General features: G+C 37.4%; 2 protein-coding genes across 7 annotated transcripts in view; one reads left to right on the forward strand and one right to left on the reverse strand.

Annotated features, from left to right (window-relative positions):
* The window catches only part of rars2 (arginyl-tRNA synthetase 2, mitochondrial), an 85132-nt gene that overhangs the window by 50607 nt on the left and 11523 nt on the right, over positions 1-23002 (forward strand). For 2 of the 4 annotated variants that reach the window (XR_011340713.1, XM_069887363.1), the window contains exons 16-20: positions 979-1088; positions 4277-4372; positions 14890-14964; positions 16054-16117; positions 19273-19403. Coding sequence is in view for 3 of the 4 variants with exons in the window: in XM_069887363.1 (XP_069743464.1) it covers positions 979-1088; positions 4277-4372; positions 14890-14964; positions 16054-16117; positions 19273-19359 (432 nt within the window). In the remaining variant the exon portion in view is untranslated. Of the gene's footprint in view, positions 1-978; positions 1089-4276; positions 4373-14889; positions 14965-16053; positions 16118-19272; positions 19408-23002 lie in introns of all 4 variants that reach the window. The other 2 variants (XM_069887364.1, XM_069887365.1) reach the window with 2 other exon arrangements.
* Positions 1-23002, reverse strand: part of slc35a1 (solute carrier family 35 member A1) — a 106061-nt gene that overhangs the window by 38370 nt on the left and 44689 nt on the right. The window lies entirely within an intron of this gene.

Consider the following 23002-nt stretch of genomic DNA (forward strand, 5'->3'; position numbering starts at 1 on the left):
TTCAAACTTAGGAAGGATTTTATAACTTCCAACGAGATCACCTTTTGTTTTTTTTTAAATTCCGAGAGTTATAGGTCCAGTTTGCTTCACATCCTTAGCAGGACAAAGTCACCATGCCGGGAATCAATCAGGAACTTTTATGACCCTTTTTTAAAATTTAAATTTAGACATACTTCACAGTAATAGGCCCATGAGCCTGTACCTCCCAAATAATGTAAACCCCAAACGTTTTGAAAGGTGGGAGGAAACTGGAGCCCCCAGAGGAAACTCGAGCAGTCATGGGGAGAACATACAAACTGGTTACAGAGAGTGCTGGATTCAAACCAGGGTCTAGCACTATATAATAGCATTACACTAACCATGCCTCCTTTCTTTGTTATGAGTTTGTTTTAAAATGTTAATTTCATCCTTTTTTTTGCATGAACCATCAGCAAGGTAGATAAAAATGTATCTTTGTGTACTGGTCACGTGTATATTGATACATGAAAGTAAAAGGTATAAGTGAGTTGAGGGCTGGGCTTTGACTGATGGCACTACACAGCAGTTGATTTTCTCCCTTCAAATGTATATTGACTGAACAGGTTGCACATTAGAACCAGCAGGAGGCAAACCGGAATTTAATAGAATTGCCATCAATTGATTTTAACTTGATAAATACATTGAGGGCCCTCGGGAGTATGGGCAACCAGTACCTTTTACCTTGGGGGACAATTGCAAATAAAAAAAAGGGTTATGGGTGTGAGGTAGGAAAGAATTAGATTTCTGTGGAATAGGTTTACATAGGTCAGCGCAACATTGTGGCTGAAGGACCTGTACTGTGCTGTAATGTTCTTTGTAGTATATAATTGTCAAATTATTTGCAAACCTCCGTATTATCACAATGTTGAATTCACTTCCAAAGTCAGTTTTTCCTGACTTTTAAGTCTGGTTTCTTAGTTATGTGAAGAAAATTAAATGATTTTAATGTGTAATTTGTAGGACTTCAAGGGTCCCCTTTTGTCTGATTATGAGTTCGACTGGGATCGTGTACTCCAAAGCCAGGGGGATACTGGAGTGTACCTGCAATACACTCATGCCAGGCTGCATAGGTAAGGTATATCTGCAAACAAATCAAAAGACCTTTAGCAACAGAATGGTAAGATAACAGACAAACTATCCCTGACTTTTAATTTTTATAATTCATTATTCTGGGCCACAGGTGAAGCAGGGAGAGCCTGATTGCCGAAAGAGTCTCAACCTGAAACTCGTTCACAACTTCCATTCTCAGCCCTGAGGTTGACTGCATCTCCCACCACATCTTTGGGGGTTAAAGCCATAATAGACAACTTGCTGTAAAGTTGTATCAAATCAATTTGGGTGTCTTCTATTTAAAAATATATATGTTAACTCTGAGCCAGTAAAATTTAACTTTGATAGATACAGAAAGGAAAAAAAAATGTGCATATTGGTATGTTAAGATGCCTGAATAGTTGTGTTGAGGCCAGGTCTTTAGATCTGGAGACATTATTTTCAAATCACAATTTCAAGTAATTGGAGGCGGAGAGGCACAGACAAGGCTTTCAGATTGTCGGTAGTTCAAAATCCCACTTGCGGTAGTAAATAAGCTGTCCTTGCCTCGTGTGGGTGATTCGTGACTCCAGAACACTGGAAACATGATTGCCTCTTGGCAGCCCCTGAAATGGTTTAGGAAGCCATGGAGTTCAGGGACAATTTGGGATAGGGCTGGCTGATGACACCCACATTCTGTGAGCAAATAACTTTTGTAAAGTAGCAGATGAATATGTTATGGGAATCTGTAACAAGCCATTCTGGCATTTGTTAATTTTTTTTTAAAAGTGTTTGTGGTGTTTGCAGGTACTTCAAGTATTTATAATGTCTCTTTAGTGAAATGGATGGCCATTATTAAATAAATAATAGATTTTATTGTCTGGAACTGATGAAGCTTTATAATGCAAATAAGAGGTATCACAAGGAATATGAGATCTGCACACAATGGAAAATTATTAAATAGCAAGATCCAGAGGTTTATCTACATAATCCATAGGTAGAGAGTCTTAAAAAGGAGAAAATTATAATAATGACATAGAAAACTGCAAGAAATGTCCAATGTATTTGTTACTGATGCAACCTATAAGGAGATGCACAAGATCCAACCTGAGATAACACACAATATGATGGAGGATTAGCAGGTTAGGTAGCATCCACAGAAAGCAATAGAGAGTTGACATTTTGGGCCTTTCAGGTATAGCAAGAAATGGGAAGATGGCAAAATAAAAGAATGGGGGGGGGGGGGGATCTTAGGTTGGCAGGTGGTGGTTGAATATGAGTGGGAGGGGGAAGAAATGGGGGGGGGGGAACAGTAAGAATTGGGAGGTGACAGGAGGAAGAAGCAGATGGCTGAGGATGGTGTCCTCTGACAGGAGGAAGGAAGGAAGACATGGTGACGTTGATGCCATTTGGTTGGAGTCTACCAAGACGGAATGCAAGATGATGTTTCTCCAATTTATATGTAGCCTTGACCTGTTGGCCACAGTGGAATTAAGCACAAGAGATTTGATTGTCATGCTTGACCACAAAGTGGAGATTTCTGAAAATGTCATGCTTGACCACAAAGTGGAATTCTGAAAAAAGAATGGATTCCTACATTTTTAATCTGTATGTGTATTTATGTGTGTGTGTGTGTGTGTGTGTGTGTGTGTGTGTGTGTGTGTAAAAGAAATACATATATATATATATATATATATACATATAGTGTCGGACTTTGGCTTTACCTTACTCTTAATTTAGTCTATGTGTAGTCTGAGTCCAGCGTGTTCTTTGAATGAAGTGATAGGAGAAGGTATTCGGTTCAACAGTCAATTTATTACACAGCACAAGAATAAAACTTAACAGAGCTCTGGGTCAATCGTTAGTTCATAGGTCACCTGCACAGTGAGCTACTCCCCAAGACTGACCCCTATTGTCCAGTTGGCTCAGTTTATATAGATCAACCTTATCATACAGAACAAAAGTTGTCTTCCTTTGCTAGATATTTTTGCATAAGGGTTATCACAAGTCATCTTCTGTTTTGCAGATATCTGGGGTGTAGCACTCCCATCTTAATCCTCCAGGCCAGACTATCCTGTTGTGTTGATCAGAAATTAATTCATCCCCAGATATTTCTAATCACCATTCTGTTCCTGTCTGGCCAATTTCTGCTGTTCTCTTTAACACCTCCTCCTGCCTTAATCTTCCTCCTAGACTGGTTTTACATTCCCTTTGTTTCTTGCAGGCCATTCTTTGTTCTGGTCTGGCCTGTGTCTCCTGTGCTACTCACCACCTCCTTCAGTTTGAGCATTCCTCCTAAATCGTTTTATGCATTCCCTGCATCACCTACGGCTCCTAGAACGCTTCCACCAGCGTTGTCTCCGCTCCATCCTCAACATCCATTGGAGCGCTTTCATCCCTAACGTCGAAGTACTCGAGATGGCAGAGGTCGACAGCATCGAGTCCACGCTGCTGAAGATCCAGCTGCGCTGGATGGGTCACGTCTCCAGAATGGAGGACCATCGCCTTCCCAAGATCGTGTTATATGGCGAGCTCTCCACTGGCCACCGTGACAGAGGTGCACCAAAGAAAAGATACAAGGACTGCCTAAAGAAATCTCTTGGTGCCTGCCACATTGACCACCGCCAGTGGGCTGATATCGCCTCAAACCGTGCATCTTGGTGCCTCACAGTTTGGCGGGCAGCAACCTCCTTTGAAGAAGACCGCAGAGCCCACCTCACTGACAAAAGGCAAAGGAGGAAAAACCCAACACCCAACCCCAACCAACCAATTTTCCCCTGCAGCCGCTGCAACCGTGTCTGCCTGTCCCGCATCGGACTCGTCAGCCACAAACGAGCCTGCAGCTGACGTGGACTTTTACCCCCTCCATAAATCTTCGTCCGCAAAGCCAAGCCAAAGATTTGGGAGCAGACAATTTTGCTCAGCCAACTTTGCTCCATGCTGTGATTGCCACTTAATCACATTCCTCTTTTCCCCTGAACCATGCAGTAAATATACACTTATTAATTAATCATTTCTTTCATAATGTTTTAACCCCTAGATTCCAACAATAGGCATGTTTATAATTATGTGGACCTGTTCTAAAACTCTTTAATGTCTTATTACTATTAATTGGGAAAATAAAGCTGCTTGATACCAACGATTAAATTGTAATCAGACCACTTTGTCATGTTATCAATGTTGACTACGTTTCTGAAGTGTCTTGATCTACTGACGATCATAAACTCAGTTTACAGAGACAGTGTGGACGTGGAGAAGAGAGGCAGTTCAACCCAGATTGTTTACAAGATCCTCAGGCAATTGCTCTTCTACAGCATCTACTCAGGTACAAATCCAGTGACAACTGCAACTTGGTGATTTTGATGGGAATTGTAGAAAGTTTTAATTCCTCATTTTAATAGATGTAAGGGCTGAGTTCCTCCATTACTCAAGAGGGATGATCATTCACCTCTGCTGAATTTAACATTCTATCATCTCCAATCTATCCAAAAGTTTTGTTATTTTGCCATTTTTTTTTGAAGAGTTTAAAAATTATTTTTCTTAGAATTCTGTGGATTTCCTTGAGAAATTTCAAGGCTCAGTAAAAAAAAGATTTTCAAAGACTCAAAATAAAAATTCAGTAAAAGCAGCAAGGAAGTAATTTGTCTTCAGATGCATAAGAAATAGGAGTGGGCGTAGACCACCTGGCATGTTGGTCTTGCTCCTCCATTCAACAAGATCGTGGCTGATCATGCATAGTCCAAATACTCACTTTGTGCACTTTTAAAATGTCCATCCATGAGTTAAATTAATTCAGATTTTACAGATTGAATACAAGGCACTTCCATTTAAACAAATGCAAATAAGGATGAATTTCTTCCATGAACTTTTATTTTAAGGTTCTGATCCAGATTTAAATGTACTTCAATGAGAAACAGAAAGTTCTTCCCAATATTGTCTTGGCCAGTCATCATGATTAAACTTACATGAAGTAAAAAGCCACAAATATACTGGAAATTCAAAACAAACATAGAGAATGGTGGAAGTGCTCAACTAGTCAGGCAACAACAGTGGAGAGAGAAACAGAGTCAACATTTTGGGACAAGGACCCTTCTTTAGTAATGGAAAAAGGAGAAGAGATGTTAAATTGCAGAAATGTAGGTGAAGAGAGTGAAGACAACAGAGGGAATGCCCAGGTGAATGTGGGAAAGCCAAAATTGTCAAGGTACCAATTTTAATTATTAAGTTCAATGTTACAATATTACATCCATAGGGTGCGAAGTAGCTGGCTGGAAGAGCTGGTGCTGTTACTTGACCTCATACTGGGTATCATTGGAGAAAGATCATCGTCAGAGTGGAAGCGTTGGTTACCCCTGCAGGTTGCACAGAGGTGTACTGAAAGGGACAACCCAATTTACATTTGGTTTCTCCAATGTATGGGACACTATTTCATGATCACCAAAAAACTAACGCTAAGTTGGAAAAAGTGCAAATGAGGTACTCTGAGCTAAGCAACTGGATGGTGAGAAAGGAAGAGCTATAAAGGCAGGTGCAATACACAGAGTGCTGGAGAAACTTAGCAGGTCACGCAGCATCCGTAGAGAGCAAATGTCAGTCGACATTTCAAGTCTGAGTTCTTCTTCAGGAGCGCTAAAAATCAGACAGTCACCGGAGGGAGGGGAAGGGAGAGGAGCACAAGGTGACAGGTGGATATAGGTGGGAGACAGAAAAAAAGGTACTGAGTGGTGCAGGGCTGAGAAAGATCTCTGATAGTTATAATAACAAATATAAAATTATGAAATACATAAATAAGATAGCAGTAGGTAAGTTGTTCTTATTGATGGGGAAACTAGAACTAGGGGACCTAGTCTCAAGATACAGGGGAGTAGATTTAGTATAGAGATGCTTTTTTCAGAGGGCAGTGAATCTATGGAATTTTCTGCCCACTGAAGCAGAGCAGGCTTCCTTGGTGAATATATTTAAGACCAGGTTGGATAGATTTCTACAAAGTAGGGGAATTAAGATATGGGGAAAAGGCAGGTAGGTGGAGATGAGCCTATCGTCAGATCGACCATGATCTCATTAAATGGCAAAGCAGGTTCGACGGAATGGATATGTTCTTAACAAGAGATGGATGGGAAGGGGCTGGGGTGCTAAACGAAGGAATGGCCCACAGTGTTTCTCTAGCACTTTTTCTGTGCTGAACTAGACCCCAACACCTGCAGATTTCTTGTTTGCCTCTATGTAAAGGCAGGTGTTATGTCTCCTGCGACTGCATGGGGAAATATTGTGAAGCAGTTGTTTGGGATGGAATATTACACCAAGGAGTAGATTCTCCTCCGAAACTTCTCTGCATGTATAGTTCTTCAGTTAACAAAAAAAAAGTACTAGAGAAACTCAGCAGGTTAGATAGCATCCAAGGGTAGAAATGGTGAGTCAACATTTCAGGTCAACAATTCTTTGTGCATGTTTCCATCGTCTTAAGCTTTTATTTTTTAGTAGTTTCTCAGTTTCATTTTTAACATGGCAGCACAGAAACAGGCCCTTCAACCCATTTAGTCTGTGCTAAATTATTTATTCTACCTCGTCAATTTGACCTCCGCTTGGACCATAGCCTCCATATCCCACCCATCATGTTTTTAATGTTGAAATCAAACCTGCATCCACCATCTCTACTAGCAACTTGTTACACACTTTCACTGCCCTCTGGGTGAAGTTGTTCCTTCTCATGTTCCCCTTAAACATTTCACTTTTCATCCTTCAGATTCAAATTTCAGAATTGTTGTCAGAGTACATACAAGACATCACATACAACCCTGAGATTCTTTATTCTGTGGGCCAGGCAGAATTACCATTTATTGGTAGTGTAAATAAAAATAGTGTATACATGTGAACAAATAAAGAACTGTAAACAGATAATAAATCTGTTTACAACAAACTGCAATACCGAGAGAATAAAAATATCAAAGTGAACAAGTAAAGGTCCTTAAATGAGTCCCCGATTGAGTTTGTTGTTAAGGAGGGGTAGCAGCTGTTCCTGAACCTAGTGGTGTGAATCTTGTGGCACCTAGACCTCTTTCATGATGGCATCAGTGAGAACAGTGTGGATCTTTCTTTTTTTTTTTTATTTTTTATTTTTTATTTTTCACACCATAAATCACAATAGCCATGATATACACTTTTTCTTTTCCACACATTTACAGTGACTTTTTCTCCCTCCCCCCTCCCTCCTCCCAAGCCACCCCCCCACCCCCCCCCCCCTCATCCATTTTAGGTATACAATCTAGGTTGCATTAATTCAGTTAGACAATGTTGTCATTCAACAAAAATACACCAGAAATTCTACTGAGTCCATTCTTTTCTTTTCTTCTCCTTCCATCAACTTAGGTAATGTTTGTTCCCGGTAGGTTTTCGCTATTGTATTTAATGTAAGGCTCCCATACTTGTTCGAATATTTCAATATTATTTCTTAAACTATATGTTATTTTTTCTAATGGAATACATTTATTCATTTCTATATACCATTGTTGTATTTTCAAATTATCTTCCAATTTCCAGGTTGACATAATACATTTTTTTGCTACGGCTAGGGCTATCTTAACAAATCTTTTTTGTGCATCCTCCAAGTCAATTCCAAATTCTTTATTTTTTATGTTACTTAGGAGAAAGATCTCTGGCTTCTTTGGTATATTGTTTTCTGTTATTTTATTTAATATCTGATTGAGATCATCCCAAAATTTTTCTACTCTCTCACATGTCCAGATTGCATGAATTGTTGTTCCCCTTTCTTTTTTACATCGAAAACATCTATCAGATACTGTTGGGTCCCATTTATTTAACTTTTGCGGTGTAATGTATAGTCTGTGTAACCAATTATATTGTATCATACGCAGCCTCGTATTTATTGTATTTCTCATCGTTCCAGAGCATAACTTCTCCCATGTTTCCTTTTTTATCTTTATATTTAAATCTTGTTCCCATTTTTGTTTAGTTTTACCATTTGTTTCCTCATTCTCCTTTTCTTGCAGTTTAATATACATATTTTTTATAAATCTTTTGATTAACATTGTATCTGTAATCACATATTCAAGGTTACTTCCCTCTGGTAAACTCAAGTTGCTTCCTAATTTATCTTTCAAGTAGGATCTTAGTTGGTAATATGCCAGCGCTGTATCTCCAGTTATATTGTACTTATCTCTCATTTGTTCAAAGGATAAGAATCTACTTCCTGAAAAACAATTTTCTATTCTTTTAATCCCTTTTTTTTCCCATTTTCTAAAGGCAAGGTTGTCTATTGTAAAAGGGAGTAGCTTATTTTGCGTCAATATTAGTTTTGGTATTTGGTAATTTATTTTATTTCTTTCTACATGAATCTTCTTCCATATATTGAGGAGATGGTGTAATACTGGAGAAGTTCTATGTTGTACCAATTTTTCGTCCCATTTATATAATATGTGTTCAGGTATCTTTTCCCCTATTTTATCTAATTCTAGTCTCGTCCAGTCTGGTTTTTCCCTTGTTTGATAAAAATCTGATAGGTACCTTAATTGTGCGGCTCTATAATAATTTTTGAAGTTTGGCAATTGTAAGCCTCCTTGTTTATACCATTCTGTTAATTTATCTAGTGCTATCCTCGGTTTCCCCCCTCTCCATAAAAATCTCCTTATTATTTTCTTTAACTCTTTGAAGAATTTTTCTGTCAGTTGTATTGGCAATGCCTGAAATAAGTATAGTATCCTTGGAAATATGTTCATTTTAATACAGTTTATTCTTCCTATCAGTGTTAGTGGTAGCTCTTTCCAATGCTCTAAATCGTCCTGTAATTTTTTCATTAGTGGATTGTAATTGAGTTTATATAATTGGCCTAGATTTTTGTTTATTTGCACACCTAGGTATCTTATTGCCTGCGTTTGCCATCTGAATGGGGATTCCTCCTTAAATTTTGAGAAATCCGCGTTATTCATAGGCATTGCTTCACTTTTATTTACGTTTATCTTGTATCCCGACACTTCTCCATATTCCTTCAATTTCTTATATAGTTCTTTTATTGATAGTTCTGGTTCTGTTAAGTACACTATCACATCATCCGCAAACAGACTGATTTTATATTCCCTGTCTTTTATTTTTATTCCTTTTATATTATTATCTCTTCTTATCGATTCTGCTAGTGGTTCTATAGCTAGCGCAAACAATAATGGTGATAGTGGGCATCCCTGCCGCGTTGACCTGCTTAAGTTAAATTGCTTTGATACATGTCCATTTACTGTCACTTTCGCTAACGGTCCCTCATATAATGCTTTAATCCAATTAATAAACTTCTCCGGTAAACTGAATTTTTGCAATACTTTGAACAAGTAATTCCATTCTACTCTGTCGAAGGCCTTCTCTGCGTCTAAAGCAACTGCTACTGCCGGTGCTTTATTTCCTTCTACTGCATGAATTAAGTTAATAAATTTACAAATATTGTCTGTTGTGCGTCTTTTTTTGATAAATCCAGTTTGGTCTAAATTTACCATTTTCGGTACCTGTTCTGCTAATCTGTTTGCTAATAGTTTAGCTATTATCTTATAATCTGTGTTTAGCAGAGATATTGGTCTATATGACGCTGGTGAGAGTGGATCTTTCCCTTGTTTTAGTATCACTGTAATTATTGCTGTTTTACATGAATCTGGTAAGTTTTGTGTCTCATCAATCTGGTTGATTACATCCAGGAGGGGCGGTATTATTAGGTCTTTAAATGTTTTGTAGAATTCTATTGGGAGTCCATCCTCTCCTGGTGTCTTATTATTTGGTAAATTTTTTATTATCTCTTGTATTTCTACTGTTCCAAATGGTTCTGTTAATTTATTTTGTTCCTCTATTTGTAGTTTTGGTAGTTCAATTTTAGTCAAAAATTCATCTATTTTCCCTTCTTTCCCTTCGTTTTCGGTTCGGTATAATTGTTCATAGAATTCTCAGAAGTTTTCCTTAATTTCTTTTGGATTATATGTAATTTGTTTGTCTTTTTTCCTTGTTGCCAATACCATTTTCTTAGTTTGCTCTGTCTTAAGCTGCCATGCTAAGATTTTGTGTGTTTTTTCACCTAGTTCATAATATTTCTGTTTTGTCTTCATTATATTCTTCTCCACCTTATATGTTTGTAATGTTTCATATTTTATTTTTTTATCCGCCAATTCTCTTCTTTTGGTTGTATCTTCCTTTATTGCTAATTTTTTTTCTATGTTTATTATTTCCCTTTCCAACTGCTCTGTTTCCTGATTATAGTCCTTCTTCATCTTGGTTGCATAACTTATTATTTGCCCTCTAATGAATGCTTTCATTGCGTCCCATAGTATAAACTTATCTTCCACTGATTCCGTATTTACTTCAAAGTACATTTTTAATTGTTTTTCAATAAATTCTCTAAAATCCTGTCTTTTAAGTAGCATGGGGTTTAATCTCCATCTATACATTCTTGGAGGGATGTCCTCTAGCTCTATTGCCAATAACAGGGGTGAGTGGTCCGATAATAGTCTAGCTTTATATTCCGTTTTCCTAACTCTCCCTTGAATGTGGGCTGATAACAGGAATAGGTCTATCCTTGAGTATGTTTTATGTCTAGTCGAGTAGTATGAGTATTCCTTTTCTTTTGGGTTTTGTTTCCTCCATATGTCCACAAGTTTCATTTCTTGCATTGATTTAATTATAAATTTGGTTACTTTGTTCTTCCTGTTAATTTTTTTCCCCGTTTTATCCATATTTGGATCCAAATTCAGATTGAAATCCCCTCCTATTAGTATGTTCCCTTGCGTATTAGCTACCTTCAAAAAGATATCTTGCATAAACTTTTGATCTTCTTCGTTAGGTGAATATATATTAAGTAGATTCCAAAGCTCTGAATATATCTGACATTTTATCATAACATATCTCTCTGCTGGATCTATTATTTCCTCTTCTATTTTAAATGGCACATTTTTGCTAATTAATATAGCCACTCCTCTTGCTTTTGAATTATACGATGCTGCTGTTACATGTCCTACCCAATCTCTCTTTAATTTCTTGTGCTCCAATTCAGTTAAGTGTGTTTCTTGGACAAATGCTATATCTATTTTTTCCTTTTTCAGTAAATTTAGTAGTTTCTTCCTTTTAATTTGGTTATGTATTCCATTAATATTTAGAGTCATATAGTTCAGCGTAGCCATTTTATATTTTGTTTATCTTCTCTTTCCGTTTTTCCATCATTACCTTTCCTCCTTTTCCATTTCTGTTTTCTTATTTTCAACTCTTTACCAGACAACATTCCTACAACATCCAACATTTTCCTTATTCTCCTATTTCTATCTTCTTTATCCCCAATCTCCCCTTCCCCTCCTGAGTTGCCCTTTATCCCTTGTCGGACAACCACATCTCCCCTCTCCATTTGGATTTGCGAATCCACTCGCAAGCGTCAACTGATTTTGCAGTGACCGCTCTTTTCCCCCACCCAGCCCCCCCCCAGAAAAGATTTCGCTTTTTATATGTCACAAAGGTCACTCTTTTAATTCCCTCCTTATTCTCTCTATTCCATTACCTTCCCTTATTAATTCTTGTCTATACTCTCTATGTTTTCCTCTAATTACAGATACTTTCACATATGCCCATTGTCTCTATTCACTCTTATACCTCTTTACCCGCATACATATCAATCGTGGTCATTTTTACCCTCCTTACCCGTCTTCATCCTTCAGTCTATTTTTGTCTTTACCCACATACATATCAATCGTGATCATTTTTGCTCTCATTACCCGTCTTCATCCCTCAGTCTATTTTTGTAATTGTTCTGCAAATTTTCGTGCTTCTTCTGGATCCGAGAATAGTCTGTTTTGTTGTCCTGGAATAAATATTTTCAATACCGCAGGATGCTTCAGTGTAAATTTATATCCTTTCTTCCATAAAATCGCTTTTGCTGTATTGAACTCTTTTCTCTTCTTTAGGAGTTCAAAGCTTATATCTGGATAAATGAAGATTTTTTGCCCTTTATACTCCAGTGGTTTGTTGCCCTCTCTTACTTTTTCCATTGTCTTCTCCAGTACCTTTTCTCTTGTAGTATATCTTAGGAATTTTACTACAATAGATCTTGGTTTTTGTTGTGGTTGTGGTTTAGGGGCCAATGCTCTATGTGCCCTTTCTATTTCCATTTCTTGCTGTAGTTCTGGACATCCTAGGGCCTTAGGGATCCATTCTTTTATAAACTCCCTCATATTCTTGCCTTCTTCATCTTCCTTAAGGCCCACTATCTTTATGTTATTTCTTCTGTTATAATTTTCCATTATATCTATTTTTTGGGCTAGTAATTCTTGTGTCTCTTTAGTTTTTTTATTAGATTCCTCCAATTTCTTTTTTAAGTCTTCTACCTCCATTTCTGCTGCTATTGCCCGTTCTTCCATCTTGTCCATTTTTTTCCCCATTTCTGTTAAGGTCATATCCATTTTATTTATTTTCTTTTCTGTGTTGTTTATTCTTCTTCTTAAATCATTGAATTCCTGTGTTTGCCATTCTTTAAATGACTCCATGTATCCTCTAACAAGAGCAAGTATATCCTTTACCTTGCCTTTCCCTTTATCTATTTCACTGTATTCTTCCTCTTCTTCTTCCTCTGGGTTGGCCATCTGTTGTTTCTTTGATGCCCTTTCCTCCTCTTCTTTCTTGTTTCCATTGTCTTCTGTGGTCTCTTCTTGCTGCAGGTGTTCTGCAGCTGTCGTTGCCGGCTGTGGAGATCGACTCCCCAGCTGGTCCCCCCTCCCATCGGTGTGTTTTTTTTCATGCGCGGTTGCGCACTTTTACTCGGCTCTGAGAGCCATTGTTGTAGTTCTTTTTCTACCGACCTGAGGTAGTGGGGTCTTCTCTCCACAGCGGGCCTCTTCGGACAGGTAAGGCCTTCACCTTTTTCCTCCGTTGTCTTCTCTTCCTCTCTTCTTTCCGTTGATTTTGATTTTTCTCCTTTTGTCTCCATCTTCTTTCCACCTTTATACTCACTTTTCTTTAACTTGTATTTCTGTGCCTTTGTATTTTCTCTTGTTTTTCCCGACTTTTCTGGAGAGGGCTGGAGTTCACCGTCCGGCCACTACTCCATCACGTGACTCCTCCCCAACAGTGTGGATCCTTGATGATTGCTGTTGCTTTCTAACGGTATCATAACCTGTAGATGTCCTCAATAGTGGGGAAGGTTTTACCTGTGATGTCCTGGGCTGTGTCCACTATCTTTTGGAGGGCTTCACACTCAGAGATATTGTCCCCATACCAGACCATGATGTAGCCGGCCAGTACACTTTCTGGCACACCCTCTGTAAAAATTTTCCAGGCTTTCTGATATCATACCAAACCAACACAAACTCCTGAGAAGTAGAAGCTTTGACATGCTTTCTTCATGTTGCCATTAATGTGTTGAGTCCAGGAAAGACCCTTCAAGATAGTGACTCCCAAGAACTAGAATTTGCTCTCGCTCTCCATCTCTGATTCCCCAATGATCACTAGATTGTAAACCTCTGGCTTTCCCTTCGTGAAAACAACAATCAGCTCCTTAGTTTTGTGACATTGAGTACAAGGTTGTTGTTGATGCACCATTCAGCCAAGTTTTCAATCCTGTATGCTGGCTCATCTCCCTTCTTTAAACAATCTGCCACAGTGGTATCATTGGCAAATTTGTAGAGGGTGATATTGTTGTACTGAGTCGTAGGTGTAAAGTGTAAAGTGAGTAGAGCATGGGGCTAAAAACTCAGCCCTGTGGGGCTCTGGTACTGATGGGGATTGTGGAGGAGAAGTTCTTACCAATCCTCACTGATTGTGATCTGGAGGTGAGAAAATCTATGATCCAATTGCACAGTGGAGTGTTGAGTCCCAGGTCTTGGAGTTTGCTGATCAGTTTTGAGAGGATGATGGTGTAAAAATGCTCAACTGTCGTCGATAAAGAGCATCTTGATGAATGCATCTTTACTGTCCAGGTGATCTAGTAAGATGATATCTACCATAGAACTGTTGCTAGGATAGGCAAATTGGAATGTATCCACGTCCTCTCATTTTTGTCTTACCCAATTTCAGTGGAAAAGGATTGCATTTGCTATATCTATGCCCCTCATAATTGTGTATTCCTTTATCAAATCTCCCCCTATTCTCTGACCCTCCAGCGAATGAATTCCTATCCTATTTGACCTTTTCCTATACTCAGCTCTTTCAAGTCCTGGCAACAGCAGTGTAAAGTTGCATTGAAAGATCTTTGACATGAAATATTGGTGCCTTTTAGAACCATATCACCATTCATAATGCCTGACCTGTGAATCGCTTCAAGCATTCTCAGCTTTCATCATAGGTGAATTGATCTGCTTATTATCAAATTGAGACTACCTACACATTGAAGTGGAGGGAACAATGCAGATAAAATGCACATCTTAAATTGATTGATTCAAAGACCAGAGAAAAAGAGGCAAGAGTGCAAACGCCCAGATTTTTGAAGATATTTTGAGGTTATGCTCCAATTAACCTATTGTGTGCACAAAAGGAAATTGTGCAAGTTGGCCCACCTGGTTTTTTTTTTAAAGATTAAAAAAAAATGTACATTCTTATTGAGTAAATTTTAATTATCTGTTGTGGCAGCTGGTCACCTTTGGAAAGCATTTGATCATTTATTTTGAAAAGCGATGTCATATTTGTCTTGTTGAAATTAGTTCTTGGAAAAATGTCTGACAACTGTGTGCATTTAAACAGCAATGTCTATCTAATTTCATATCTACTGCGGCTCCAAAGACCAAAATATCATTCAGGTTTTTAGTGCAAATAATTCAATTTTAGTTTTAAGTGCTATGGAATGTAAAGACAAGGAGTTTGCAAATGTTATCTACTATTTTTAAGGTATGATGAAGTTCTTCATCAAGTTTCAGAAGATCTTCAACCCAGACATCTTGTTAACTACCTGATAATGTTGAGGTAAATACACTTTTTTGCATCATTGATGATATTTGTAGATGGCAGATTTCAATGCCTGAAGTGGCAGTGTTTAAATTTAGACATGCATACAGCACGGAAACAGGCTATTTCAGCCCACAAGCCCATGCTGCCCAATTACCCTACAGTCCCCAGTACGCTTTGAATGGTGGGAGAAAACCCATGCAGACATAGGGAGAATATACAAATTTCTTACAAACTGTACGGGGTTTGAATCCTAGTCCTGATTGCTGGTTCTGTAGAGGCGATGCTTTAATCACTACACCAACCGTGTCTCATATGTTTTCTGAAAATTGCGATGAATGAAATTCTTTTGGGGATTAAATTCACTGTTAGGAAATTCCAATGCATTATTGATATTTGAAGTTAAGCTATATGAGAATATGATGGGATCAAAATAGTTGCTCAAACAAGCAGGATTCTTGCTAGTCTTGACAGAGTAGATACAAGAATAATTTTTAGAATGCAGGTTTATATTTTGCTAAGAGCTTGAATCTGGTCCTTTAATATTAAACCAATAGAACTTTTTTTGATTGTGGCCTATTGGAAAATCGCTATTTTTAATTCTTATTAAAATCAGAAGTTAATTGGTTGACAGTAATGTATAATTTTCCTCATTTTATCCACCTTTTATCCTGAAAAGACACTCAGCACGGTTCATTGAACAGAATTCTCCTATTGCCTGATGGAACTTTTTGATTGGAAGGTATTGGAATGATCTGCCAACTGAAGTGGTGAATGCTTACTCAGTTTTGACATTTTTTTTAATTGGATAGGTACATGGCTGGAAGGGGTCTGGAGGGCTATGGTCCGGGTGCAAGTCAATGACACTAAGCAGAATATTGTTTGGTATTAACTAGATGGACTGAAGGGCCTGTTTTTACAATGTTCTATGTCTGGCATTTGTGACTGACCACCTTTCAACCGATCAGGTCAAATACCAATCCAGAGTAAAAGTCCTAACTGTTTTTTTTTTTCAGATTACAAGCTCACATAAGTCAATAGTAGAAAAATAATTTTTTAATACCTTGTTAATGTATAAATATCTTTGAAATATTTTTCTTTTTGCAGTCGCCTTGCTTCAATAGCTCACAGAACTCTGCATATTAAGGGAAGCTTACCAGAAGTAGCAACGGTTAGTATGCATTGTCATATAACAATTACAGTATGGAAACAGGCCATCTTGGTCCTTCCAGTCCACACCTACCTTCTAGTCCCACCTACTTTCTCCCTGTCCATAACCCTCCAATCTCCTCACATCCATGCACTTATCCAACCTTCTCTTTAATGACAACATTCACCATGCTGCAACCACCTTTTCCGGAAGGTCATTCTACTCAGCCACCACTTTCTGAGTGAAGAAGCTCCCTCTCATGTTACTTCTAAATTTTTTCCCCCTAACCCTTAACTTATGACCCCTCGTTCCAATCTCACCTACTCTCAAGGGGAAGACCCTATTCATATCTACTCAATCTATCCCCCTCCAATGAATAAGACCCAGTCTACTTAATCTCTTTGTATCCTAGATACTGGAATCCAGGGAACATTTTAGTAAATCTTCTCTGCATCCTCTACACCCTATTGATATCCTTCCTATAATTTGGGGACCAGAACTGCACAGAGTATTCCAAATTTGGCCTCACCAATGCCTTGAACAGTCTCAACATCACCTCCCAGCTCCCATATTCTATGCTTTGATTTATAAAGACCAGCATACAAAAAAGCCTTCTTCACCACCCTATCTACATGAGAATTCAATCTCAAGGAACGATGAACCGTTATTCCAAGATCTCTCTATTCCTCTGCATTCCTCAGTGCCCTCCCCTTCACTGCATGTGTCCTGTTGTGATTATTCTTCCCAAAATGAAGCACTTCACACTTATCGATACTAAACTCCATCTGCCATCTTTCAGCCCACTCTTCTAAGCAGTTCAAATCCTTCTCCAGTCCCTGAAAACCATCTTCACTATCCACAACTCCCCCTATTTTTGTATCGTCCGCATATTTACTAACCAAATTTACCACTCCATCTTCCAAATCATTAATGTCAATGACAAACTACAAAGGACTCAACACCAATCCCTGAGGCACACTGCTCATCATCGGCCTCCATCCTGACAGACATTTATCCACCATGACTCTCTGGCATCTACCTTCTACCCACCGTTGAACCCTCTGACTATTTCAATATTAATACCCAGCGCCTGAACTTTCCTTACCAACCTTCCATGTTGAACCTTATCGAAGGCCTTACTGAAATCCATTTAGACTACATCTACTGCTCTACCCTCATCAACTTCCCTAGTCACCTCCTCAAAAAATTCAACAAGATTTGTCAAACATGACCTTCCCCGTGGTTGTCCCTGATCAGTCCCTGCATTTCTAGATACTTTTATATACATGCATACACATATATCTCAAAGAATGCTTTCCATTAGTTTACCAACCACTGACGTCAAACTTACTGGCCGATAACTGCTGGGCCTACACCTGGAGCCCTTTTTAAACAGAGGAACCACGTTTGCGACACGCCAATCCTGCGGCATCACTCCTTCCTCCAGCGAATGTTGAAAAATCAATGTCAGAGCCTATTTTAGCCAATGTCTATTTCCTCAAGATCCTGGGGAAAATCCCATTGGGACCCAGAGACTTATCCATCTTTATAAGCCTCAAAAGTTCCAATATCCCCTCTTTCCTAATCCCTATGTTTTTCATAATTATGCCTTCTGCTTCTCTTATCATACACGATTCCATATCCTTTTCCCTAGTGAATACTGAAGAAATCATTCAATATCCCCCCCCCGCCCCATCTCATTCGGCTCCACACACATTTGTCCACTTTGATTCTCTAATGGACCAATTTTATTCTTCACTCTTCTTTTGCTATTCACATATTTGTAAAACCCTTTGGATTTACTTTCACCCTGCACACTACAGCCACCTTGTATTTTCTTTACCCTATCCTAATTTCTTTAAGCCTCTTTTTACAATCCATGCATTTTCCAAGCATCTTATCCATACTGGTTTCTTGTATTTAATGTAGGCCTCCCTTTTATCATGAACCAACTTTCTAATCTCCTTTGAAAACCACGGCTCTCTCGAACTTTTGGCGCTGCCTTTTATCCTAACAGGAACATAAAGATTCTGCACCCTCAAAATCTCACCTTTAAATGTCCTTCAATTCTCCTCTACCTCCTTCCCATAAAACAAATCAGCCCAAACCACTCCTTGCAAATCCTTTCTCATTTCATCGAATCTGGCTTTCCCCTACTCAAAAACCTTAATCTTTGGACCAGACCTATTGAAACTAATGGTACCATGATCACTGGATCTGAAATGCTCCCCTACATACACCTCAGTCACCTGACGTATCTCATTCCCTAACAGTAGATCCAACACTGCCCCTTCTCTAGTGGTTACCTTAACACATTTCTGCAAAAAACTATCCTGCACACATTTTTCAAATTCTAATCCATCCAGTCCCTTCACAGAATATGTTTCCCAATCTATATTAGGAAAATTAAAATTGCCCACTAACGTAACCCTGTGCTTATTACAAATCTCAGCTATTTCCTTACACATTTGCACCTCTATTTCTCGCTCCCCACTAGGTGTACTATAATACGATTGTAACTTCTCCTTTTCCATTTTTTAATTCCACCCTTACCACCTCCCTTGACAAGTCCTCCAATCTAGCTTGCATCAGGGATACAAATGCAGAACGTGAATGTAAACTTGGAAGTTCACATGGTCCAGGGGAAAATGGAGATTAGAGAAAGCCGTTATCCAATTTTTTTTTTGTTATTGTTGCAAAAATAGCCATTGAAGTTTCTAGTTGGATTTGTGATATCATAAACTTGTGTGTCAATAATCAGTGTTTGGCAAAGTATGGATTTGCAGTTAAACAAACAGGATTACAATGTATCAAGGAAATGACAGAACCTATTGCAGCAATTCATAACTGAAGTTGGGAAACTATCTGAACCATTTGTCCCTTCTGTTCAAAAACTGCATGTTATCACTATTTTTTCTTCCAGTATTCAATTTCAAGAGATGATCCACCTACATAAGATTAGAATAGGAACTGTAGGCCAATTACCCATCATGCCTGCTTTGCCATTCAATAAGATCATGGCTGATCTAGCCATGGATTCATCTCTACTTACCTTTTTCTCATAACCCTTAATTCCACTACTTTGCAAGGGTCTTAAATATGTTTAATGAAGTAGCCTCTACAGCTTCTTTGGGCAGAGAATTGCACAGATTTACCCATTTCCATTTTTACTCCAGGCAAGGCTTCTGCTCTTCAAAGGAATCTCTGCTGTACTCGCCAATGGAATGAAGCTCCTCGGTATAACGCCAGTGGAGAAGATGTGATTAAGCTTGAATTTGGGACAATGCCATAGATGACTTGGCAAAATGTAGGTAAAGATGTGATTAAACACATTTACAATAGCAGATTAAGTAAAAAATAAAACTACTTTTGAGTACTCATAGGTGAGATAAGCAATCCCAGTGGGTCACCTGATACTGCCTGACATCAGCTAAAATCCCTCTCCATTACATGCTTTTAATTCGTGCCTATTTTTGTATACAGTCTATTTTGCAAAAACAACCATTCAAGTTCTAGTTGAGATTTGTGATAGCATGTACTTGTGCATTGTTCAAATTATTCTGGGTAGGGCGAGTCAGCCAACCTAAAGTAACATTCAGTGGAGCTTGGAAGTTGACGAATTGATCTGCACTGAGTTGAAAGAATTAAACAGATAAGAATTATTAAAATATTTATTCAAAATTTATAAAGTAATACTTTAACAAGTTTCTCCCCTTTTCATGTTGGCTGCTTGGTTTATCATTAACTGAGTTCCACCAGAGAAAGTGGTAAAACCCCTACTCAAATGTCTCATTGTTGGTTGTAAAATTAATGGAGACGTGTTAGGGCAGGAATAGTAGTCATATATTCTTTTAAGAAAACTCTGTGATGTGCTCAAAGGTGATGGCTAGCATATTCTTGACTCGAATTCTGTATGCTGGAAAGTGAACAAAATCCAACCATGAAGGCCCTTACAGAAACCAGTTTTATGTCGTATGATAATTCTGAACTATTTAAACATCTTGGAATTTTACCATATGCTTAAAATTATAGCCAAAAATAGCTCTCCTCAGTTCGTCACCTAGAAAAGGTGTCCTTGCCTAACTACACAAATCAATCTGCAATATGTTCCAAGCAGATATTGGGCCTAATGACCCAGTAATACAAATGTTATGCTTGTGAATCTATGGGTTGTTGCCAAGTTTAACTAGTAACCATAAGTTTGATTATAAAAGATCTAACAGTGCTTCTTTCTTCCAAAGTTGTCACTATAAAGGGTTACTCTTTACTTCCTATGGATGTGTAACATGCCAAGTTTCTTCAGCACATTTGTGTATTGCTAACTTTAAGCTCTAGATTTGGCCAGTAGACTCTTATCATTACTGCATGAAATCTACACTTAGATTGCAACACCATGGTTTAACTTTAACTATTTTGTTTTTAATTTCAAACAACAGGGAGAATCATGATTTAAAATATTTAACAAAAGTGCCCATTCTTGACTTCTGTAAAGGCTCAGTAATATTCATATTGCAGCAGCTTTCAGCTCTAAATTACAACTGTATATTAGGATATACAAAGAATTGTCCTCAGCAGGAGTATTTTGTTACTGGTGCTGCCAAAGGCTCTGGTATAGTCAATGAATACACCCCAAGAATTAAAGGTCAGTTTAATGGGGAAAATGGTCCAGAAGGAGTGAAATGAAATTTGGGACTTTTGATACAACTGTTTTTAAAACAGATGGGAGAATCACTGGTCAGAATGACCATTTAAGAGCAGTATCATATATAAAACCAATATTTTTAATGCATTCATAGGCTACCCTTAATTATTTAATTTAACTTATAATGGAAGTAGAAATAGTTCGAATTGAATGCAAGCAGCTGAAGAATCGAATGGTGCTAATATAGGAACAGGAGTAGGCCAAAAATGGCCCATCGAGCCTGCTCCGCCATTCAATACGATCATGGCTGATCTAATTTATAACCTAACTCCACCTACCTGCCTTCTCTCCATATCCCCTAATTCCTCTATCATGTAAAAATTGTTTGAGACCAACTATAGAGGACCCGTAATTATCTTTTTTTTTAAAGTTTATTTGAAGAATCAGTAATACAAAATACATTCCATAAAGAAAATTTTATGAATACATATTAAAAAAAGAAAAGAATTTTTTTAAAAAATCAAGTCGCCAGCTCTCTTAAGGAGAGCTAAAAATATATAAACAGAAACAAAGTATATCATAAATCAAAAAATATCTAAATGCATTTATTAACAAAAAAATTGTCATGTATATTATGTAATTTTTTTCCATAACAATACAAGCTTTCAATTCTTTATGCCATCGCATTATATTAATCTGTTATCTTTCCATGTACTTGCTACATATTTTTAAGCTACAGACAATGCTAAATATATAAATGCAATTTGAAATTTATCCAACCCTAATCCCCTTAAAGGAATCATGTAACCCATTAAAAAAATAGATGGATCTAATGGTAACTTAAAATTATATAATTTTTCCAAAATTAACTTAATTTCATCCCAGAATGGTTGTACATGCACACAAGACCAAACAGCATGTAAGAAAGTTCCAGTACATACACATCTAAAATAAGAATCCAAATTACTAAAACCATATTTTTTCAATTCTCTGGTGTTAAATACAACTGATGTAGAAAATTATAATTAACCATTCCATACCGCACATTCGTCAATCTAGTAACACTATCATGACACGTATCTGCCCAGTAATCTTCAGGAAAAACAAAAGCTAAATAATTTTCCCATTAAAGCTTGGACTTTTCCCATTCCGACTTATCCATATTGTCTTGTAATACTTGGTACATAACAGAAAATATAATCCCTTTTTGGTATAGAAGAAATCAAACACTCTAATTCTGTCAATACAGGTAAAATAATCTCTCTACCATACATATTTTTCACCAATATCAAAATGCTCTTTAAATTGATTGAAAGAAAGAAACTGTCTTACAAAACAATCCTGTAATGTTTTTATACTCTTTAAATGACTATTAAGCATTGAAAAAGTAATAAGCTGATTATTATATAATGGAGTTAAAATTGACAATTTACCTTTTGATCCTAAAATCTTTTTTTTAATCCATAATTTTAATAATGTTTTAATATCAGCATATTATATTCCCTCAACAAATTTACATTCCATCGAAATATAAATTGATACACCTCGACTTCAGAAATACAGGCCATCTCAACTTTAGCCCAACTCGGGGACTGGTCCATATCCATCAAATAAATTTCAACTGGTCTGCTTCATACTAATTTTGAAAATGAGGTAATTGAAGCCCACCTAAAGCATATTTCCAAGTTTATTTCATGCTACCTGTGGTAGTTTACCTTTCCATAAAAATTCTCTTGTAACTTTATTTAAATCCTGAAATAAACTATTTGAAATAAATATTGAATACGAGGAATAATATTCATCTTAATACAATTAACTCGACCAATTAAAGTTAACGGAAGATCTTTCCACTTAATTAAATCTGCTTTAATCTTTTTTAATAATGGAACATAATTTAACTTGTATAAAGATTGATATTCAGTATTTACAATTATTCCTAAATATTTAATTTTATCAGACCATTTCAGTTTTATAATATTTTTATACTCTGAATAATCTCCTTCTCCGACTGGTAAAATTTAACTCTTATCCCAGTTAACTTTATATCCAGATAATGTTCCATATTGTAATAAACATTCCCGTGAATGTGGCAATGATTGTTCTGATTTTGTTAAATATATCAAAATATAATCTGCAAATAAATTAATCTTATACTCTTCATCAACAACTCTCATCCCTCTTATCTGTTCATTCTGCCTTATTGTTTGAGCTAACGGTTCAATAGCCAATGCAAACAGAGCTGGTGACAATGGACAAGCTTGTTG

Source organism: Narcine bancroftii, chromosome 6 (assembly GCF_036971445.1).
Source record: "Narcine bancroftii isolate sNarBan1 chromosome 6, sNarBan1.hap1, whole genome shotgun sequence".
Classification (NCBI taxonomy): domain Eukaryota; kingdom Metazoa; phylum Chordata; class Chondrichthyes; order Torpediniformes; family Narcinidae; genus Narcine; species Narcine bancroftii.